This window comes from Orcinus orca, chromosome 8, assembly GCF_937001465.1.
Source record: "Orcinus orca chromosome 8, mOrcOrc1.1, whole genome shotgun sequence".
In the NCBI taxonomy this organism is placed as follows: Eukaryota; Metazoa; Chordata; class Mammalia; order Artiodactyla; family Delphinidae; genus Orcinus; species Orcinus orca.
The window spans coordinates 8260377-8279211 of NC_064566.1; the positions used below are offsets into that span (position 1 = coordinate 8260377).

Sequence of the window (18835 nt, forward strand, 5' to 3'; positions counted from 1 at the left end):
GTGTTGTCGCCAGAAAGAGCAGCGTGTTGCTAAGGGGAATTTTCATTAAGCTCAGAAGACAAGGAGCCAGGAACTCAACATGACGGTCAAGGTTAGGGGGGCTCTGCTCTCATGGGCACAGCTAGAGTCACCCTCAATGTGTGCACGCTTCAGGTGGGCATCTCTCGGTCCTGCCCTGAGCTGGGGCCCCTCAGGCACTGACGCCCAGAAGAGTGCAGTTGCCACGCCCTGGCTGCAGTCAAGAAGCAAGAAGGCAGCTGAGATGACCATGGAGTCACACTCGGTCCACCGTAAGGAGCGGTCACAGGAGCACAGGGGAGAGGAGGAGGGGGTGGGGAGAGCAGGGAGGAGGTGCTGGCGTGTGGAAGGCTGGACTGGACAGAGCCAGGATGGGACTCCAGGGGGCAGGACAGGAAGACGGTGCTGCTGACAGACGTCACCGCTGGGAGAGGTGGCTCCCGGGAAATACGGCAGGCAGGGCCCAGGCCTGCTCACCTGTCTTTGCCGTTCTGGATGGAGGCCTGGCCAAGGCTGGCCCTCTCCAAAAGTGGGGAATTCCTGCTTCGATTTGTGCTGGTGGAGAGGACGCTGTTCTGTGGGGAATAAAGGGCAGAGTGGTATCACAGAAAACCAAAGTGTTCTACTGGCAGGTTCACAAAACCTGCTCCCCCTCCCCCTTCCACCACGAGCAGTCGGGCTGGGAAAAGAACGGATTTTGCTTTTACCCTGTGGGGCAGGGTTTTCTACAGTAAGCTGAAGTGGCCCCGGGGCGGAAGGTCAGGTAGGCAGCCAAAGGGAGCTGGGTCTGCATTAAGGAAAGAGCTGCCTGGAGAGGGCAGGCCCCACAGCAGGAGCCGGGAGGATGGGGAGGAGAGGTGGGGCTGGCCAGGAGGAGGGAGGGGGTGGGCGTGGCTCACCGTGGAGGGGGTGGGGGTGGTCTTCTTCCTCTCCAGCCCAGGCAGGGGGCTGGCGGGCACTTTGGCTGTGCTGCTGGCCTTCCGCCCTGGCTCCCGGTCCTCCTCAGGCCGCTTGTTTTCTGCGTTGTTACTCTGAGTCTTCTTAGAGTAGGAATTAGAAGTGGGAATGGCAGGACCAGCTGCTGGGCCAGAGGACAGTGGGAATGGGTAAGGGCAAGTTGGAGGGAAGTTAAGTGACTTGCCCAAGGACATGCTACTAATAAGGGCTGAACAGGGATGGAAACTCAGCTGTGTCATCCAAAGCCCCAAGAACCCATCAGGAGAGGGGTGAGTCCCCCACCTGCAGCTCCCAGAAGTACTCACCCTGGTCGCTAAAGCGCCGCTGCTTGGGGTTGGCTGAGACGCTGCGCTGTACCTTGTGGGAGGGGGAAGGGGCACTGCTATTGGTCAGATCAGCTGAAGGCCGGGGTTTCAAGGTGATGGTGTCGCCCTCCAGCTGCAAGAACACAAAAGGGAGGGCAGAAGTCATGAACAGTTGCCTAGGGATGACCGCACTTACACATTCCTGCCTGACACAAATCCACCCCAGGCTCCCACGAGACATACCCCCTGCAAGACCAACGTGCATCTAAATAAACACTCACGGAGACAAGTCCCAACACAGACCCTGAAAAACACAGTCAAAGACACACCAACCTCCCCAAAAAGAACCCCGCCCTCAGAGTGGGATACACACACCACACACATAAGAGTGCACGTTCAGACTCAGAGACACCCCCCAACACCTCCTGAGCAGGCTAAGTCAAGAATCAAGAAAGGGCGTCCAGCACCACCAGGAGGAGCGCAGGACGGGGAGGCCACGAGTGGATGTGGGGACACACAGATGGTGAACAAGGCCCTACTCCCACAGAGACCCAGGGATTCAGGCGCAGACATGGGTACCCATACGAGCAGAACAATAATCACGAAGCCTCCAGATGCACAGACAGGAGGATGGACGTACATGCACACAGATACATATACCCAGACACAAGCTCTAGGCAGAAGCAACACACAGGCTCAAGATTCCTGTAAGACAGACACAGAGCACCCAGGAACCCAGACTTCCAGATACAGAGAGACACAAACATATCGAAACAGTCAGAGACTTCTAGAGCCAACACAGAACTGACCCAGCCAGAATGACCTAGACCCAGTCTAACCAACACAGAATGAGCCAGATCTACTCACCCGTATGGAAACCCAGACCCAGGCCCAGACCCCACCAGCTTCCCTACTGAACTATTGATGGAAATTAGTGAAAGCAAAAGCCAGGGGACCTTAGCACCACCAGAGATGAGGCTTAAAATTAGTCAGTAGAGAGCACACCTACTCAGAGATGAGCTTCTGCCCTCAATAGCTGCTAGAAGCATGGGGATACTACCGACAGAGAGGCTGGCTAGACGGGGAATGGAGCAGGGGGCACACACCTCGGAGCTCTTGTAGCCCAGGAGCAGATAGGTGGCCATCACCTCGTTGTACCTCTGGCCCACCAGCGAGTCCTGGATCTCTTCCCGTGTGTAACCCATGGACACCATCAACTCTGCGTGGGGGGACATACAGTTAAGGCTGGTCCTGAGTCCTAGGCAGGCTCAACCTCACAGCCCAGCACAGCCTCACCTGTCCGCCGGGGGTCCTTGTAGTCAGGGAGTGGCTCCACATAAGGCTTCAATTCATCATCTTCGTGACCCACATTCATCCATCGATCTTTCATGATTTGCTGGGGAGTAAAGGGAAGGGGGAGGGCAGAGAGGAAGACTCAGCTTGGAGGTTTCCTCGGGAACCCAGGACCTCCTACCAGCTGGGCTCAGGCTGCTCACCTCTAAAGTGCCTCTCTTGCTGGGATTGAGAATGAGAAATTTCTTAAGCAGGTTTTCACAGTCTGTGGACATGTAGAACGGAATACGGTATTTCCCCCTCAGTACCCGCTCCCGCAGCTCCTGTAGGAGGGAAATTTAAATCACCCAAGGCCAAGGGAAGGAACCTAATATCCAGGCTCCTAACAGCTTAAGACTGGCCAGGCAGATATAAATGAAATATGGTTAAGAGGCAGAGAGCCTGGGACAAGGCACCTCACTCGAGAGGCGGTGATGTCAAATACCCCACGCCCTCTGGCTTGATCAGCCCGAGGCTTGCTATTCTGAGGACCTTGGAGGGGTGAACGGACATACAATTTATCCCAGCCCTCAAGAGAGGAACTGAGGTTATTTTGCTGGGTGCAGAGGGCTTTTAATAGCTGCTACCTTTTGCAAGCCCTTCTTTGAAGCTCTGGCTCAGGAAAAATGTAGAAAAGCAGCAAAGGTGAGAGGTCAGGGATAAAACCAGAGGCCAAGAGAAGAAATGAGAGTACACATGATCTAAGCCTGCACTTCACTCCACCTTGAGGTTCTGTCCATCAAAAGGCAGGGATCCGCTGACCAGTGTATATAGAATAACTCCCAGGCTCCACACATCCACCTCAGGTCCGTCGTATTTTTTGCCCTGGAAGAGCTCTGGGGCAGCATAAGGGGGACTGCCGCAGAAGGTATCCAGCTTGTTCCCAAAGGTGAATTCGTTGCTGAAGCCAAAGTCTGCAATCTTGATGTTCATATCAGCATCCAAGAGCAGGTTTTCTGCCTGGGAGGTAAGAAGGAAAACGTCAGGGAACCAAGTGGACCACACTAAGGCACCGGACAGGAAGGAGCTGAGCGCAATGGAAGAACAAACAGGAAGTCATCTTCAATGTTAGAACTTCTCCCACCAACTCCAGGGCAGGCCTCCAATCAGTGTGCAGAGGCTGGGCTGGGCTGGAGGAGGGCCGCGCAGGCCGCTCCTCACACAGGCAGCCACGTGAGAGCTGGGATCTGAAGGCTCAGAGACGCGGTGAGCTGTGCAAAGCTTCCCTGTCAGGCCTGGGTTAATCATGGTCACATCTGCGAGGACGTAGGGGCCAGGAAGACTCATAGGTAGTCTCACATGCTAACAGCTCAGTGAAAGAGATGAGTGTGCTGCACATCTGCAAAGCAGCTGTGACGCAGCTGTGGAACAGTCAGCACTGCTTCCTCCGTCAGCCGCCAGGCTGCCTGCCTGCAGCCCTCCTGCCACGCCTGGCTGCACCAGAAGGTGAAGGGCTGAGAGGTGAAATGGCAGAGACCCTCTCCTCGCTAGCTGGAATGGGATCCTAAGTCCAGTCATAAGGCCTATGTCAGAAGCAGCCCTAGGGGCTTCCTCATCATCTCCAAAAAATTAAAGGCTGGTGTTTCCTTGAACACTCAGGGTGTAATGGTTATGTCACAGTTAACAGAGGGTGAATGACCCAGCCCTGACTCAAAGACACTGGAGATGAGAGCACGCCTTACCTTTAAGTCTCTATGAACAATAAACTTCTGGTGACAGTACTGCACAGCAGACACTATCTGAAAGGAAGGAAGAGGGGTCAGCTCAGGGGCACCTGAAGGTGGGCTACAGGGGCTGGTGGAGCTGTGATCCTGTGACCGAGTTCGAAGCAGCCACATAGATAAGCAAAGCCCAAAGGACCCTCCAGATGCCGCTTACAGACAGGCAGCTCCTCCCTGTATGCCAAACCCCCCAAAGCAGAGGTCGGGCCCACACTCCACGGAGGGAGTCACACCCACCTGGCGGAATTTGGCTCGAGCCTCTTTTTCTTTCATCCTGCCATGAGCCACTAGGTAATCAAACACCTCTCCTGCAAGTGACAGGGGCAGGGTCTACATCAGAGCTTGCTGGGGCTGGGGAAGGTGGGGACACAGCAGGAAGAGGCAATTCCATACCTACCTCCACTAGCGTACTCCATGACAAGGTAGAGAGTTTTCTCAGTCTCGATCACTTCAAATAACTTAACTACAAGAGAAAAGGCCAAGCTATGAGTCAGAGAAGCAGCAGGGGCCACACATCGAGCCCCAACACGTACAGGGGCATCCCAGGAATCAAAGTTTCCTCCTCTCCCAAAGACAGGTTCCTCTCGAGGCAGCCACACCACTAAGGACAGCCCTGTGCTCCAGAGGCAGAGCTGGATCTTGAGCTGGGTTCCCCAGAGGCATCCTTGAAGACTACAGACTCCAGAAGGCCATGTGCCTCAGGGAGAAGGGCCACATGCTGGGAAGTGGAGCCTTGCTGTGGGGGAAGAGGAAAGGAATGATGACTGGTTCTCACCTATGTTGGGATGATTCAAAACCTTCATTATTCTTACTTCACGGAACAGCTGGAAAATAAAATACCAGGGGTCATGCTTGCTCAGCTTGCTCCCCTCAGGTCCCCTCCAAACAGAGCCACTGCTAAGATTCTTTTTCCAAAAGAGAAAACAGGCAGGGAAAAGAAACAGAGTAGTTGTCCAGATCCTCCATGCCCATCCCCAGTGGCTGAGAAGGACATGGCGGGGAAGGAGAGCAAGAAGGGTCAGTGCGAGGAAAGCTGGGCTCTCATGACTTGTACCCTCAGGGGCAGCATCTGGACGAGCCAGCTGCACCCTTGGGTGCTGTCTCCCCAAATCCAGCCCCCAAACAGCAGACGGGTTTTGGCTGCATGCCTCTGAAAGAGGGCGCGTGAGCCCACGTACATGAACGTTTAGAACCTGAGCTGCTTCTACAGTTCACTGACAAGGCAGACTCTAGCTTGGTCTGTGTGAAGAGGTAGGGGAGCTCTGAAGGGGCCCCTCTGAAGAGGCCCACCACCTTCTGACTTACAGAAGTCAGAGGGCTCTGCACTAGTGGGTACGCCTTTCTCTCCTGGGCCTCGGGGTGGTGACAGAAGAAGCCACTCCTATATATAGCTGATGCCAATTTTAATCAAATCCACCTCCACACACTCACGCTCTCTTTGTGAAACAAAATCAGGGACTCCAAACCATACATTTCCATGAAGAAAGATGACAGAAATGAACTCCATCCCCTCTGCGGGGGCCAGAGAACTGGAGGTGGGGTTTTTTGCAACTTCTAGGCCTCACCGTTTGCACAAGGAGCAGAACTAGTTGTGTTGTGTTTTGTTTTTGTTTTTAAGGAGAGGGGAGGTATGGAGACCTAATTTAGGCTATATTTTATGGGGAAAAGTGAACACATCTTTCTTTCTTTTCCTTTAATGAGATCCCAGAGCTTTTGTGGGCTGGAAAGGAAAAGAAGAGACAGGTTTTCCAATCTTCAAGAACCTGATTCTGACCTTGGCTCCCTTTTCTTGTTAGGGCCCAGGTTTTTCTTGCTTTCTTCCCACGCCCAATAGTTATCTTGGATGAAGAGGCAAAAAATCCTGGACGCCACCTCAGGGGCAATAATGGGCCTGGAAAGGGCGTTCTCCTAGGAGAGCGTGGAGTTTTCTGAGCTTGTCTAGAACCCTGAAGAGGTTAGCTTCTTCAGCGTTTGTCCTTTAGGGATCATTGCTGGGATCAAATTTAAACAGAGTCATTTGGCCAGAATCAGACTGCCCTTGGCAATGGAGTGTGTTCAAAGGCTTTAAAAATGGCTGCATTTGTCTGGTGCTGCTGCTTCCAGCCAGTCAGGAAGAGGCAGGGAGAAAAAAGAGGTGGGAAGTAAGATGGCCTAGCTGACTCTGGCAGGCTAAACTGCTCCAAAGACCAAATGGCCCACACAAAGCTGGCTTCTACTCTGTGAGGTCTGAGCCAACATGTCAAGAGTAGCCCTCTTTCCCTTTCTTCCGGAAAGCTCCCAGCAGCAGGGAAGCCCTGGTGATGACAGCCATGTTTCCTTTGAGTCAAAGAACTGTGAGGGGATCCCAGGGGTAACAAAAAATAGGAAACACCTTGGTTTTGGCTGTCAGCATGTCAGGGCACCTCAACTCACACTAATTCTGTGAGTGTCTCTCTCAGCAACAGCTCCCAACCTCCAGTCCCAAGCTTCCCAATCTCACTGTAGTTGGCTGTTAGCATCAGGTTATGCCCTCTCCTAACTCAAGTAACAATGTGCTCATGAAAAGAAAAACTCAATCTGCCACAAGATGCAAAGAACTAGGTTAATCAAGGTCAGAAAATCTGAGCCAGGGTCAGCTGGAGTATGAGGAAATCTCACTGACCTGAACAGGGACAGCTTTTTGGGAGGCTGACGGGAGATTTCTTCCTTCCCCTAACTGACGGAGCCCAGGGTGGGGGCAGAGGGCAGACAGTTTCCAGTTCTACACCAACCAGTCACTAGTAAGCCGTCCCTCCTCTGCAAATGAAAGCCTTCTTTTCTCACTCCTACATATGTGGTCTCACCTGGAGGGTTCCCCAACCAGCTAAGTAAGACCTCAGTTTTCCACTGTAAGTCAAGAAGGGAAGGAAAAGTTCAACCTCATCTAGCAAAGACTACATGCAAAGGACTCTGCAACTGTTAGTCAAAAGAAGCCTAGAAGTGAGAAGGAAAACTGGGAGGACCTGTCATTAATCTGCACGCACTGTAAGAGGCTTGAAACTGGAGTTCAGTTTCGAAAAACCCCAGCCTTCCATACCCATTCTCTGAAATGTAGCTGGCACAGAATCCAGTGGCAGGTTCTCTGCCTCCTCTTACCCCTGTACGTCTAGAGCCACTCCCCTGGATCATTCAGATCTTACAGTTAACTGCATGTGTTTCTAGTAATGGCTATATACATGTGTATAGGGCTGGTCACAGGCCAGAAGAAAACAAGATGCAGGACGTAGGTCAGACAGGTAGGCCAAGGGGCAGGAAAGGGGCAGAAAGACTTCTAAAAGAGCCAGTGCCTGTGGCCAGGAAGCTCAATCAGGAGAAGCCAACACAGGTGATCCAACCCAAACCCTAAAGATAGCAGAGCCACGGAAAGGGATGGTGGGAACAGTGAAACTACCAGAGATTCTGAATTAGGGGTTCAAGAGGAGGTCCAAATGGGGTCAGCAGATCATTAACTCCTGACAGAGGTTTAGAAAGGGACAGGAGGTACTGTGTGCTTACTTTCTGAAGGCTGGAGGAATTCAGTTGAGTCTTGTCAATGATCTTCACAGCTACCTGAACAAGAGATAAAAAGCCCAAGATTACCTCTCTGACCAGGCTAAACTCAGGACTCGAATCTACTTCCTCCTTTATACTTCTGCCTCCTTTTGGCCCTATCCCTCTTAGCACCCCTATCTGTTCAGATCTCATTTCTGCCTGATAAACAAAAGGCTGGCTGTGGTAGAAGTCCCACTACTACCTGCTGGGGTATCAACAGTTGGGAGATGCTGCCACGTCCCCAACCCCAAAGCTCACCTCTTTCCCAGTAAGGATGTGCCGAGCCAGCTTCACCTTGGCGAAGTTACCCTTGCCGATGGTCTTGAGGAGTCGATAGTTGCCAATATGGGGCTGCTCGTCAGCAGAAGTGGCTGAGTTGCGGCCCCGCAGCATGTTGGACTTACTGCTGGGCTTGGAGTCGAGGTGTCCCAAGGTGGGCTGCAGGGTAGAAACATGTACACCTTTGAGTATGCTGCCCTTCCGGTTCCCCATACTACTGCCCTTAGCTCTCTGCAAAAAACGCAAGAGGCTGGGGTATGGGGGCAGACTCCAGGAGGCTGGTAGGCATGCAAAGAAAGAATCATAAGGCAGGGGGATAAAAGGAGGTGGGAAGAGCGCCCACCTTCACGCCAAAAGAGCACAGCCTAAGGTCCAACGTCAACATCCTGTGGGCGCTGGAGCTTAGGACCTAAGCTGTCCCATCACTGGCTCCACTGCCTGGCAACACATCCCCTGTAACAACCCAACAGTTCCTCCACCTCATGTGGGAGAGCGCCGTCTACCGTCCTCCCCGTCGCCTGTTCACACTTTGATAAGGATACATCTCAAAGTCGCAGGAGCACGATCAGAATTACTGCAAAGCACTCACTGCCTCCCAACACTTTACATTTCTCTTTACTATGTATCACTTTACATTGATTTGTTGTCTATCCGGCAAGAATGGAAGCTCATGAAGACAGGCATGTATCATTTATTCACTGATACATCCCTGCACCTAGACAGACTGGATTAGGGTAGATGCTCAATGAATACTTGTGCAATGAAAAAATGGAATGACAGGGTCTGCGCAAGGCCACCCTCTGCCCTCCTTAGATATCCCATAGCTCAAATAAGGGTGTGAGGAAGCAGAAATGACAACAACTGGCACCAACAGGTATATAAACATAACACAAAAAAGGTATGGTCCAGATGAAAACATACATCTGTATGAAGACCTGTACAGTCCTCAAAGGGCTAAATGTAGAGTTCCATGTGATCCAGCAATTCCACTCCTAGTTACATACCCAAGAGCAACTTGCACACCCATGTACATTCGTAGTATCACACATTCATAATAGTCAAGAAGTGGAAACAACACAAATGTCTGTCAATTGATAAGTGAAATATCCACATAGTGGAATATTCGTTGGCAATTAAAAAAAAAAAGAAGGGACTTCCCTGGTGGCGCAGTGGTTAAGAATCCGCCTGCCAATGCAGGGGACATGGGTTCCACCCCTGATCCGGGAAGATCCCACATGCCGCGGAGCAACTAAGCCCGTGAGCCACAACTACTGAGCCTGTGCTCTAGAGCCCGCGAGCCATAATTACTGAGCCCACACGCTGCAACTACCAAAGCCTGTGCGCCTAAAGCCGGAGCTCTGCAACAAGAGAAGCCACTGCAATGAGAAGCCCATACACTGCAACAAACAGTAGCCTCTGCCTACTGCAACTAGAGAAAGCCCGTGCGCAGCAACGGAGACCCAACGCAGCGCCCGCCCCCCACAAGAAAGAAAGAAAATAACTTAAAAACAAAAAAAAGAACTGACATATGCTACAACATGGATGGGCCTTGAAAGCATTATGCTAAGTGAACAAAGCTGTTCACAAAGGACCACAGGCTATATGATTACATTTATTTGAAATGTCCAGAGTAGATAAATCCATAGAGACAAGAGAGAGACTCTAGGGCTGAGGAGGCTGAGGAGGGCGAGGGGACTTAGGGGTGACAACTAAGGGCTGCAGTAATGAAAATATTCTAATGAAATGCTGACTGTGGTGATGGATACACAGCTCTGAGGATTTAGTAAAAGCCACTAAATTGTACACTTTAACGGGTGAACAATCCCACTGTTAAGCATCTGGCCTAACTCTGGTCGAGAGCACTGATTTGCCTCTTCCAGAACACCTGATGCCATTGCTCCAGCATGATGGGGATAAAGTGCTGCCAGAGCCTCATTGCAGAACCATCCAGAGCTGCCCTGAAACTTCAAGGAAACCATCTGGAGGGGAGCAGGGTGACCAGAGAAGTGTGACTCAAAATTCTTTCTTTCACGGTCCTTTTCTGGCTCTAAGTGAAGCCCTCAAAAACCACAGAGAAAAGAAATGACTTGCTACCACCCAAGGAACTGTCCAGGGTTCCTTGGCAAGAAGCATGCTTCCCCAACCTGTTGCTTTTCAGCCCTAAGGGGCTATGAATAGGAAAACACTTCCCTCTGCCCCAACTTCCAAGATCGGAAGATGGGTGAAAAGTTTCCTCGGCAACCTCTAAATCACCTCCTAAACTGTCGCTCTCCTGTTTCCTGAGGATATGAGCCAAGGCAGCAGGGTCTTGACAGTCCCCAAGTCCTCAAAGTTTTGCAATGAGAATTTAGTGTCTACCTGAGGATTTGGGTCCTTTGCTCCCTGAAGCCAAATCTGGGAACCCTACTGCCTATCCTGAGCTCTGCTCTGCCCATCCCTCTCCACGTTTCCTGCTCCAGGGGCTGCTCTGTGTTGCCCAGCAGGACAGCATCCTCCCCACACCCAGAGGCTCAGCTGCACACAGAACTTCAAGGAACAGCAACAACCCTCCTCCTTACTGGGACAGAGAGGGTGCTTAAGAGTACAGACGCAGAGACAAACTGCCAGGTTCAAGCCCCGAATCTGCCGCTCACTCAACACGTGTTAACTCTATTATTATCAACAACATCCTTAAGATGGAGATGAGATTATTACAAAGCAGGAAGGAAATCATCTAAAAGATGACCGACGTGGGATGATCCCACACGTGGGTGTCAGGAGATGGTCTAGTGGGTGCCAAGGAGCTCTGTCCAACAGAACTAGGTTCCAGTCCTGGCTCCCCCACTTACTAGCATGAGTTTCCTTATCTGTAAAGTGGAGATAAAGTAGTCCCTATTTCACATTCATTAGGTGACAGAAAATATGTAAAATGCCTTATCCAATGCTCAAAAAAGAACCACCATGAATACCATTATTTTTAGTTCCTAAATACTACAAAGCCTATTTGCAAAGCCGGAAGTCTCATTGTCAACAAGACTTCTGCATCTCAGTCAAGCCCTCCTAAGCCAGCTGCAGCCTATCTGGAGGCCAAGAGATGCTACGTATTGGCCCTCCCGGCTGAGCATCAGCCACCTGGCCTGCACCAGCACCTTCAGCCTTCACAGGAGGGGACTCGACAGGGCGGCTGTGAAGGGCTGATTCCAAGCTAGGTATCCAGGACAGTCAAAGAGAAGGTTCTGCTTGTCTGGGACCCAGAGAAGCAGAGAACACTGGTGCGTGCTCTTTGATTCCCTGCTCTAAAAGTCACACACTCCCGTTTCAGGACCGAACTACCCAACTCTCAGGACTCAAAAGACACAGTCCTTCTCTTACTCGCTTCTGCCTCTTCTATGTTGTGAGATATTTCCCACAGCAGGGATGTGGGACAGGGTGAGGAAGCAGAGAAAGGAGAAAGTCTCTAGTAGGAAATGTTCCTTGGACCAAGGCCCCACGAGAGGCAGCTTCTTTGAAGGCTGAAGAGGAGGTAGGGGTGTGGGTGGCTATCACGGAGAGAGAGTCCCATCCCTGCTTCTCGACTAGGCCCATGTAACCTGGACCCAGATCTCACCAACAGGGTGGGGGGCTGAAGACTAGCTGCCCTTCTGGGCCAACTAAGCAGAATCTAGCTAGAGCCATGCTCTGCCCCCCACCTCCGTCCTCCTTGCACACAGTAAGACATCGAACACCAGACATCCTCAAAGCTCTGGCTGACATCACACCATAGCCAGGCCCCAAAGGTCTGAGGCCAGTCTGTTGAAAGCAGACACCACGGCTGTCAGGCAGCTTTCAGAAAGAACAAGGGGTCACCCTGTGAGGCAGTATTTGGAACCAAATGGCAGAACACGCAGGTTACTAAGCAGGCCTGATTCAGAATTAGGGCCTAAACAGCTCTGAGGTCCTCAATCGAGAGGAGAGAAGGCAGGACATGAGGATGAAAAAAAAAGTCTTATATCCAATGGGCCCTTCAACCTGGATCTCAGAACTCAGCCTAGGCATGTTGCCACGTTTGCCCGGAAGACAGCCTCCACCCCGAGAGGCCCGGCGCTGACTCAGGTAGGCAGGGCCCCTTCCCTAATGCTGGAGGCCCTGACCAACAGTTCTCCCCTAGAAAAGCTCACGCTTTGGGGCTCTGCACTCAGGTTTGGCCTCGAGTGTCCTGAGACTTCCCTGGGGCCGGGAGGGGGCCAAGCTGGGAAGGGGGATAGGCAGGTACTCCCTGGCCAGAGGCAGAGTAAGCCTGGGCACTGTGGAATGGAGGAAAAGTGTCCCTTGGGCACTGGCCCTGGGCGGCCGCCCCAGACCCGTCTCCCCTCACTGTAGCACTCGTGCGCCCTCCCTGGGCCTCTGCCTGTCACCAGCCCGTTCCCTTCACTCTGGCTGGGCCTGCTCACTCGACCTAAGGGGAGAGTCTTCTCTGGGCATTTGCCGCCTCTTCCTTTCTCAGCCAATGCCTCTTCCCAGGAGGAGCACTTCCCTGTGCTAGTTGCTGCCTGGCTCCATTTAGCAACCCTTCAAAGATCCTGTGTTTGGGGTGAGACGGATGAAAGAGGAGGGGGCAATTCCACAGCAAAAAAAAAAGGGGGGAAACATACCCGGCTGGAGAAAGGGACAAGGACTACCAGCGACTTCCATTCAGCAGAGCCCACAGCAGGATCTGTCAGGCAGTGAGGGCAAAGTACAGAGGCCGGGAAGAGCCAGGCCCAGGGCGGGGGCTCCTGGCTCCGTCAGCCACCCTTACTCAGCTGAAGCAGGCGACTCCTTCCACCACCTCGTCAGTGAAAAGCAGCGAAGCAGCCAGGCCAAGCGGCTCCTGCCTGGGAACCTGGACTGTGTCGCAACCGAAACCACCACTAGCAGAGAGAGCCCAGGCTTGGCAAGCAGAGCAACGGGGACAAAGCCCTGCGGCTTCTTGTGGGCCAGGGTCTGGTAGCCAGAAGATGCATGCAGTCCTCGGACACTACCCAGGAGCAAGGTGGGAGGAAAGGGGCAGGAGGCTAACGGGAAGGAAGGGAGACAGAGAGAGTAAGAGGCGGGTTTAGATCAACTTCCTTCTCCCTTCCCCTCCCCCTCTCCGGAAGTGGGCTGCCCCACCCTCCCCAAGGTGCTTTGCTGGGTAACAGCTGGGAGAGGGTGAGGAGGAGACTAACGCCAGCCCAGGTTGTCATAAAGCCATTATCTCACCTGCAGCAGGTGGGACCTGGGTACGGGCTCAAATCTGCGGGAGGAGTATGTGTGAATCAGACGTGCTGACCCAGAGAGCGCCAGCAAACCACCCGTGGGGCGGGGTGGGAGCAGAAACTAGCCATCCAACAGTGGCACGTGGACCTCCTACTTCACAAAAAGCAGTGTTTGACCTTAGAAAAATGCACATTCCACTTAAACAGATAGTATTCTGGACATAATATCAGGAGATTCAGGAACCCTGTGAAGCCCCTTAGGTCCGTGGGTTCTAGACTAAGAATCTTTGTCACTGATAGAGAATGAGATGCTTAATCCTAAATTTTGCCCAAAGGCTGGGAACAAACCAAATGCTTCTCTAAATCCCTTCCAGCCCTGATTCTGGGAGTCTATCTCCAGGTTCCCACCCACCTCCAAGTCTCCATCACCCCCCACCCCACCCCAATACTGCTTTCTTTGAGAACTCTTGAGGGCCTGGGGGCAGCAGGGGAAGCCATTCCTCACACCTGCCTCCAGCCAAGCCCCTGCTGTCCAGGCATCTGCTGTCCTTGTGGCAAACTGGAGCCCTCCCCGTTTGTGTTCTGGTCTCGGCCTTTCTTCTGGCCGCCAGATCAACTTCACATTGTTCCACTACTCGAGGCTAGGGTCTTTCCCACTAAGCAACTCTTTAAAGATCTCATGCTGGGAAGCCATAAACCCCTCTAGGGAAGGGCAAAGCCTCCCACTGACCTCACAGCACCTGAGCACAGACACCTGGGAGACCGTGCTACTCAGTGTTCACCTTATGTATGAACCCTGGTCAACAGATTCGGCATTTCTGGTACTACCATCTGCTGGCACATACTTCCCATGTTCTCCACACCGTAAACCTACAGGATAGGGAGCATCTTCATTTTACAGATGAGAAATTTAAGCACAGAAGTTAACAGACTTGCCCAAGGTCAGCCTCCCAGTGCAGAACTGGGACTGGAGCCCAGGGCTTTCGCGCCCACTCCAGCACTCTGCTGTTCCTCACGGTCCCCTTCACCAGCTCCTCTTCAATGCTTCTGAAGCCTAATCTGCTCTTATTTCTCCCAGAAGAATGAGTCCCTCGCTCTTCCTCCACAGATTAGGAAGAGGGGAAAGATGTGAAGATTCCGGAAAGGTGCCTGGGACAGCAGGAAGGCCAACATCCGGGTTAAGGCCAGTGGGGGGCTGGGGCTGTTTTAAAGGCCTACCCAGGTGGTCCCACAGCACCCCCTGCTCTCACTCCTTCCCAAAGTGGGCCCTCATCTCAGTGGAAGAGGTCAGGCTTTATTCTGGACCCTGGGCTCAGGCTTGCCCCTCCACTCAGATGCCAGAGCGGGATCAAATGGCTTCATTTTCCAGTCTCCAGGATTTTGCAATGTGACAGAAGGATTGTTTCCTCAATCTTATTTGTTGGGGGGCAGTAAGGGGCTTTGTAAACTGAGGAAGTACCAAGCAGTGACCTCAGAGAGGCTGGGGAGAGACAGGATGGGACTGAGCTGAAACGTCACATGGCAAATCACTAGTTCTTTAACCCTTCCTCCTTCACTGCATCCAGGAGTCTTCTTTGCATCCTTTGATCCTGAGCAACTGTCACTCTCAACAGCCAAGAGTCAATACACCAGCGGAGCATTCTGGGTAGGAGAGCTCTGGTAAAGCTTGGTAAGCAGTGACCAGTGCAGAGTCTGGATGTACACCCCCAGCCCCAGAAGGAACCGTGATGTCTCCACCTGGGGAACCCCCACCATCCCTTAATACTCCGTCGCAGAGCGGAGGTGGGCTTGTGTAAAACTGCCAAAGGGCTGCTCCCTTTTTCCAACCAGGGTAGATGCCTCCCTGACAAAGGAGGCCAGCACAGCCTGTGGCCTAAGCAAAGCCAAAAGCAAGGTGGTTCGCTGCCCTCCAGCTCTCTAAGCTGCAAGTCTCACCCCAAGGCTGGGAGACCAGCACTGCAGCCTGGGCCATGCAGGGAGCCCATGCGCCTCAAAGCTGCCACAGCAGAGCCAGTGCCTGCCTGGGAAGTCCGGCAGGTGAGAACTGACCTGGAGTGAGATCCGAGCTGAGCCACCTACAGCCCCTTCATGCATGGAAGCTGCGGTGCAAGGAGCACCCCTCAAATCTCCTGTCTTCTGAGCCACCTGAAATGCTGGGGTCCTCTTCAAAAATGGTGGATTCTACTGAGCAACCACGGCCTCAGAAGCTTCCACACTTTATCCCTGAGAATCTGCTCACTGGGGCCTGGTCTCTATCTCAGTCCCCAATTACTGTTGCCCTGTTCAGCAAACCTTCATTGAGCACCCACCTCTGGAGCCTGTTGCAAAGTACAGAGAGATCTGGTTCCTGCCTTCTAGAGACTGAGAGGAGGGGAACCATACACGTCTCGACTCACGATGGTATCTCTGCTTACTTGTTAGGCAGGCAGGATAGCACAGCAGAGCTCTGGAGGCAGCCGGAGGCAGTGGGGGCCCTGCCTTCGCTCCTTACCAGCTCACCGAACACCACCAGCAAGATCACTTGGCACCTCTAGGTCTCAGTTTCCTCACCTGGGACATGAGGACACTAGCTGTTCCCACTTCACAGGATTAGTGTGAAGATGAAATGAGAAAATCCACGCCAGCGTTGACCACGGTCACTGGTGCGCAGTAAGGTCTCGACCATGTTTTCTAAGATCTCTCTTCACTTTCAGGCAGGGACCTTTGTCTCCCATCTACAGGGGTTCTCTGAGCCCTGAGAAGAGCTATAATCTCTAAGAACTTGACTACAAGTACCAGTGTAGCAAAGCTGGTATTCCTTCTAGAATGAGGAAAGTCAAATTTCTACCATGGCTGGGCTGTCAGACAAAAAGGACCCTCCTTCCTAACACCACTCCTGCCAAGAGAAGTGGGTGACTGAGAAGGCAGCCACGCCTCTGCCCTCTGAGCAGCCCAGGGCGGGAGGAAGGTGTGCCCACTCTTCCCTTCCTCATCATTTCCTTAACTCCTTCCTCTCAGAAAAGGTCCAAGAAACGGCCAACATACCAGTACCACATGGTGCCAAGGGCTGGGGGAAGCTCACATTGCCAGCCTCGCACTCCATTCGGCTCCTCCCTACCAGTGGGTTACCGTAACCATGGAGACCAACAAGTTCCTCCATATCACAGGAGAGCCTGCCTGCCAGCAGCCCAGGGCTCTGGGGGAGGCAGAAGGCAGCCTGCAGCAGGAAGGTCTGGCTCGCTTTACAGAGGACTGTGGGGAGCTGATGGGAGACTAACCAGTGAAGCTGAGGTGCCTGGGCCTCCCTCCAACTTCCTTTTCTTTGCCCAGTAGTTTGTTTTTAGCACATTCATTGTCTGGCTGTATGTGGTGTGGTAGTGAAGGGTGTCACTCTGGAGTCAGACAGACCCGCGGTGGGACCCCAGCTCCACCACTCTGGCTGCTGCGTAGGGAATGGACTGGAACTGTGGTATGAAGAGCTACACAGATCCACACACACTAAAAGGCTCCAGATCTCATATAATACCTTCTTTTAAGTGATCCAGGTAAGTAAACCCTGTTATCCCTTGTTTATCCCAAATCCCTTTGTTCAAATAGTTATCCAGACACCTTCTTAGCTGAGAGTGATCTCTCCCTTCTCTGACTCTCACAGCATCCTATCTGTACCCATTCAGCTCTTCTGACTTTGTGCCTCTATGCCTTCACCCCCTCTTTGAGCTCTGAGAAGTCAGAGGTCACCGTTGTATGCCTTTAGTGCCTAACAGTGCCCCACGTTATAATACTCATGGAATATATACAGAATAAAAGTGGTACAACTTTTTGATCCCTAAAGTTGCTCCCCTCCTCCCCCAAGGAGATAAGCAAGGGCAGAGGAAGGAAGATCAAAACCTCTGGCCAGAAGACCCCTTTCCCCTCTTTCAGGGCATTTACTGCCCTTTGAAGTTGGTTGGTTACTGTCTGTCCTTCCCACTAGACTACACCATAAAGGGAAGGCCCCCGGTCCGTCTGATTCATGGCTCACAACAATGTCTATAACACAGAGCGGAAGTATTCAGTAAGGTAATGAATGAATAAAGGTGAACGAATGAATAAATAAGAAAACATGTTGGGGCATCTTCGTGACAGTCTCTGGGATACATGCCAATAACCCATATCAGTGTACTCCGCACACAACATCCAAGTGGGCAGTGGGTCATGAGATCCTCTCTCCCCAAAATGGATGACATCCATGGAGCGTCAGTTCTACTAACAAGCTTTCTCTCAGGTGGGACAAGCCCCTTGGAACTCTCATCTGTCACAAAGCTTGAGGCAAAGGTGGTCACCTAGGAGAACTGGAGGCAGGCTCAGAATACAGGCACAGCTGAGGACCAGCAGCGCCCACCCCCATCCCTGGCTCCCCTCAATCAAGCTTAAGCCCTCCTTTCATCACAGAGGGGGATCCCTCTCCTCGAACTTCCTGCTGCCCAACAACCACCAGGCCCTCCCACTTCAGACAGTTCTCTCTGCCTCTCCACATTCAATCCCTCCACTGCTTTGCTACCAAAACCACTGTGTCTTGCTGTGACAATGCAATGCAGCTTGAGCCATTCTAAGAGCTACTGATTTGGGGAAGTGACAGTGACTTTAGGAGACATTTACTTACTGTTTGCCACACCGAGAGCTGCTTTAATATTTCCTCTTTGAACCAATGTACTGATTGCAAGGCCCTGTCAACCCTAGAGAGCCAAAAAATTCACCCATATACACCTGCCTTCTGTCCAATGCACAAACGGCGTTCCCACCCAGCCGCCACCCTCCCCAAACTGCCTCCTGTTACAGAAAAGCAGAGGGACTAAAAACGGCAGCTGGGGAGCTCAGGTGACTCACCCAGCATAATCACCTCCTCCCAGAATCTCCAATCTTCTCCTGGGGTTTTTGCCAACACAAAATAAAAAAGAAGCACGAGATCTAAAACAACAACAACAACAAAAAACCCCTCTCTCAGCGTTTATGCAACAGCCTTTCTACCTGGGTGCAGATTTAACCCTTTGTCTCTGCCCCTTCCAATGCGGTTTCCTTAAAATGTTTTTATGCTGAGGCCGGGAAACAGGCCTTCTGGGTCTTATCTGGTTCCAGCTCTACACTGGAAGGTGCTGAATAAGACATGTGCCTCTTTCCACTGCATCTTCCTCTGGAAGTGGAAAAACTACTACCTTCCTACTCCTCCAGTTTCAAAGAGGGAGTTGAAGAAGGAAGAGGAAATATCAGAAAAAAGATTGGGACAAGTTTGCTGCCCCAGAAGTCACCATGGTCAGAGATCAGAGCTCCAGCAGGACAAGAAGTAATAGAAACCACCTAAGGCTGGCACCACCACTCTCAGAACCTGTCTCCACCTGGCCAGGCTGCAATGTGGCTCTTCCACTTACGTGACCACTAAAACTCCAACTGGCTGCTCTTTCCATGAGCAAACCCCCATCGCGCTGTTCCTGCTCACAGGGAGAGGTGCTATCTTCCTCCTACA

The 18835-nt window shown here is 52.3% G+C and overlaps 1 protein-coding gene across 12 annotated transcripts in view; it reads right to left on the reverse strand.

The window, feature by feature from the left end:
- The window catches only part of MARK2 (microtubule affinity regulating kinase 2), a 57416-nt gene that overhangs the window by 7175 nt on the left and 31406 nt on the right, over window positions 1-18835 (reverse strand). For 6 of the 12 annotated variants that reach the window (XM_004264262.3, XM_033415187.2, XM_033415171.2 and 3 more), the window contains 13 exons: window positions 8141-8320; window positions 7847-7900; window positions 5109-5157; window positions 4731-4796; window positions 4571-4641; window positions 4295-4351; window positions 3336-3572; window positions 2777-2896; window positions 2577-2676; window positions 2387-2499; window positions 1281-1413; window positions 918-1096; window positions 496-593 (listed from right to left, as the gene is read on the reverse strand). In XM_004264262.3, coding sequence (XP_004264310.1) covers window positions 496-593; window positions 918-1096; window positions 1281-1413; window positions 2387-2499; window positions 2577-2676; window positions 2777-2896; window positions 3336-3572; window positions 4295-4351; window positions 4571-4641; window positions 4731-4796; window positions 5109-5157; window positions 7847-7900; window positions 8141-8320 — 1457 coding nt within the window. Of the gene's footprint in view, window positions 1-495; window positions 594-917; window positions 1100-1280; window positions 1414-2386; window positions 2500-2576; window positions 2677-2776; window positions 2897-3335; window positions 3573-4294; window positions 4352-4570; window positions 4642-4730; window positions 4797-5108; window positions 5158-7846; window positions 7901-8140; window positions 8321-12771; window positions 13198-18835 lie in introns of those variants that run through there. The other 6 variants (XM_049713517.1, XM_049713514.1, XM_049713511.1 and 3 more) reach the window with 2 other exon arrangements.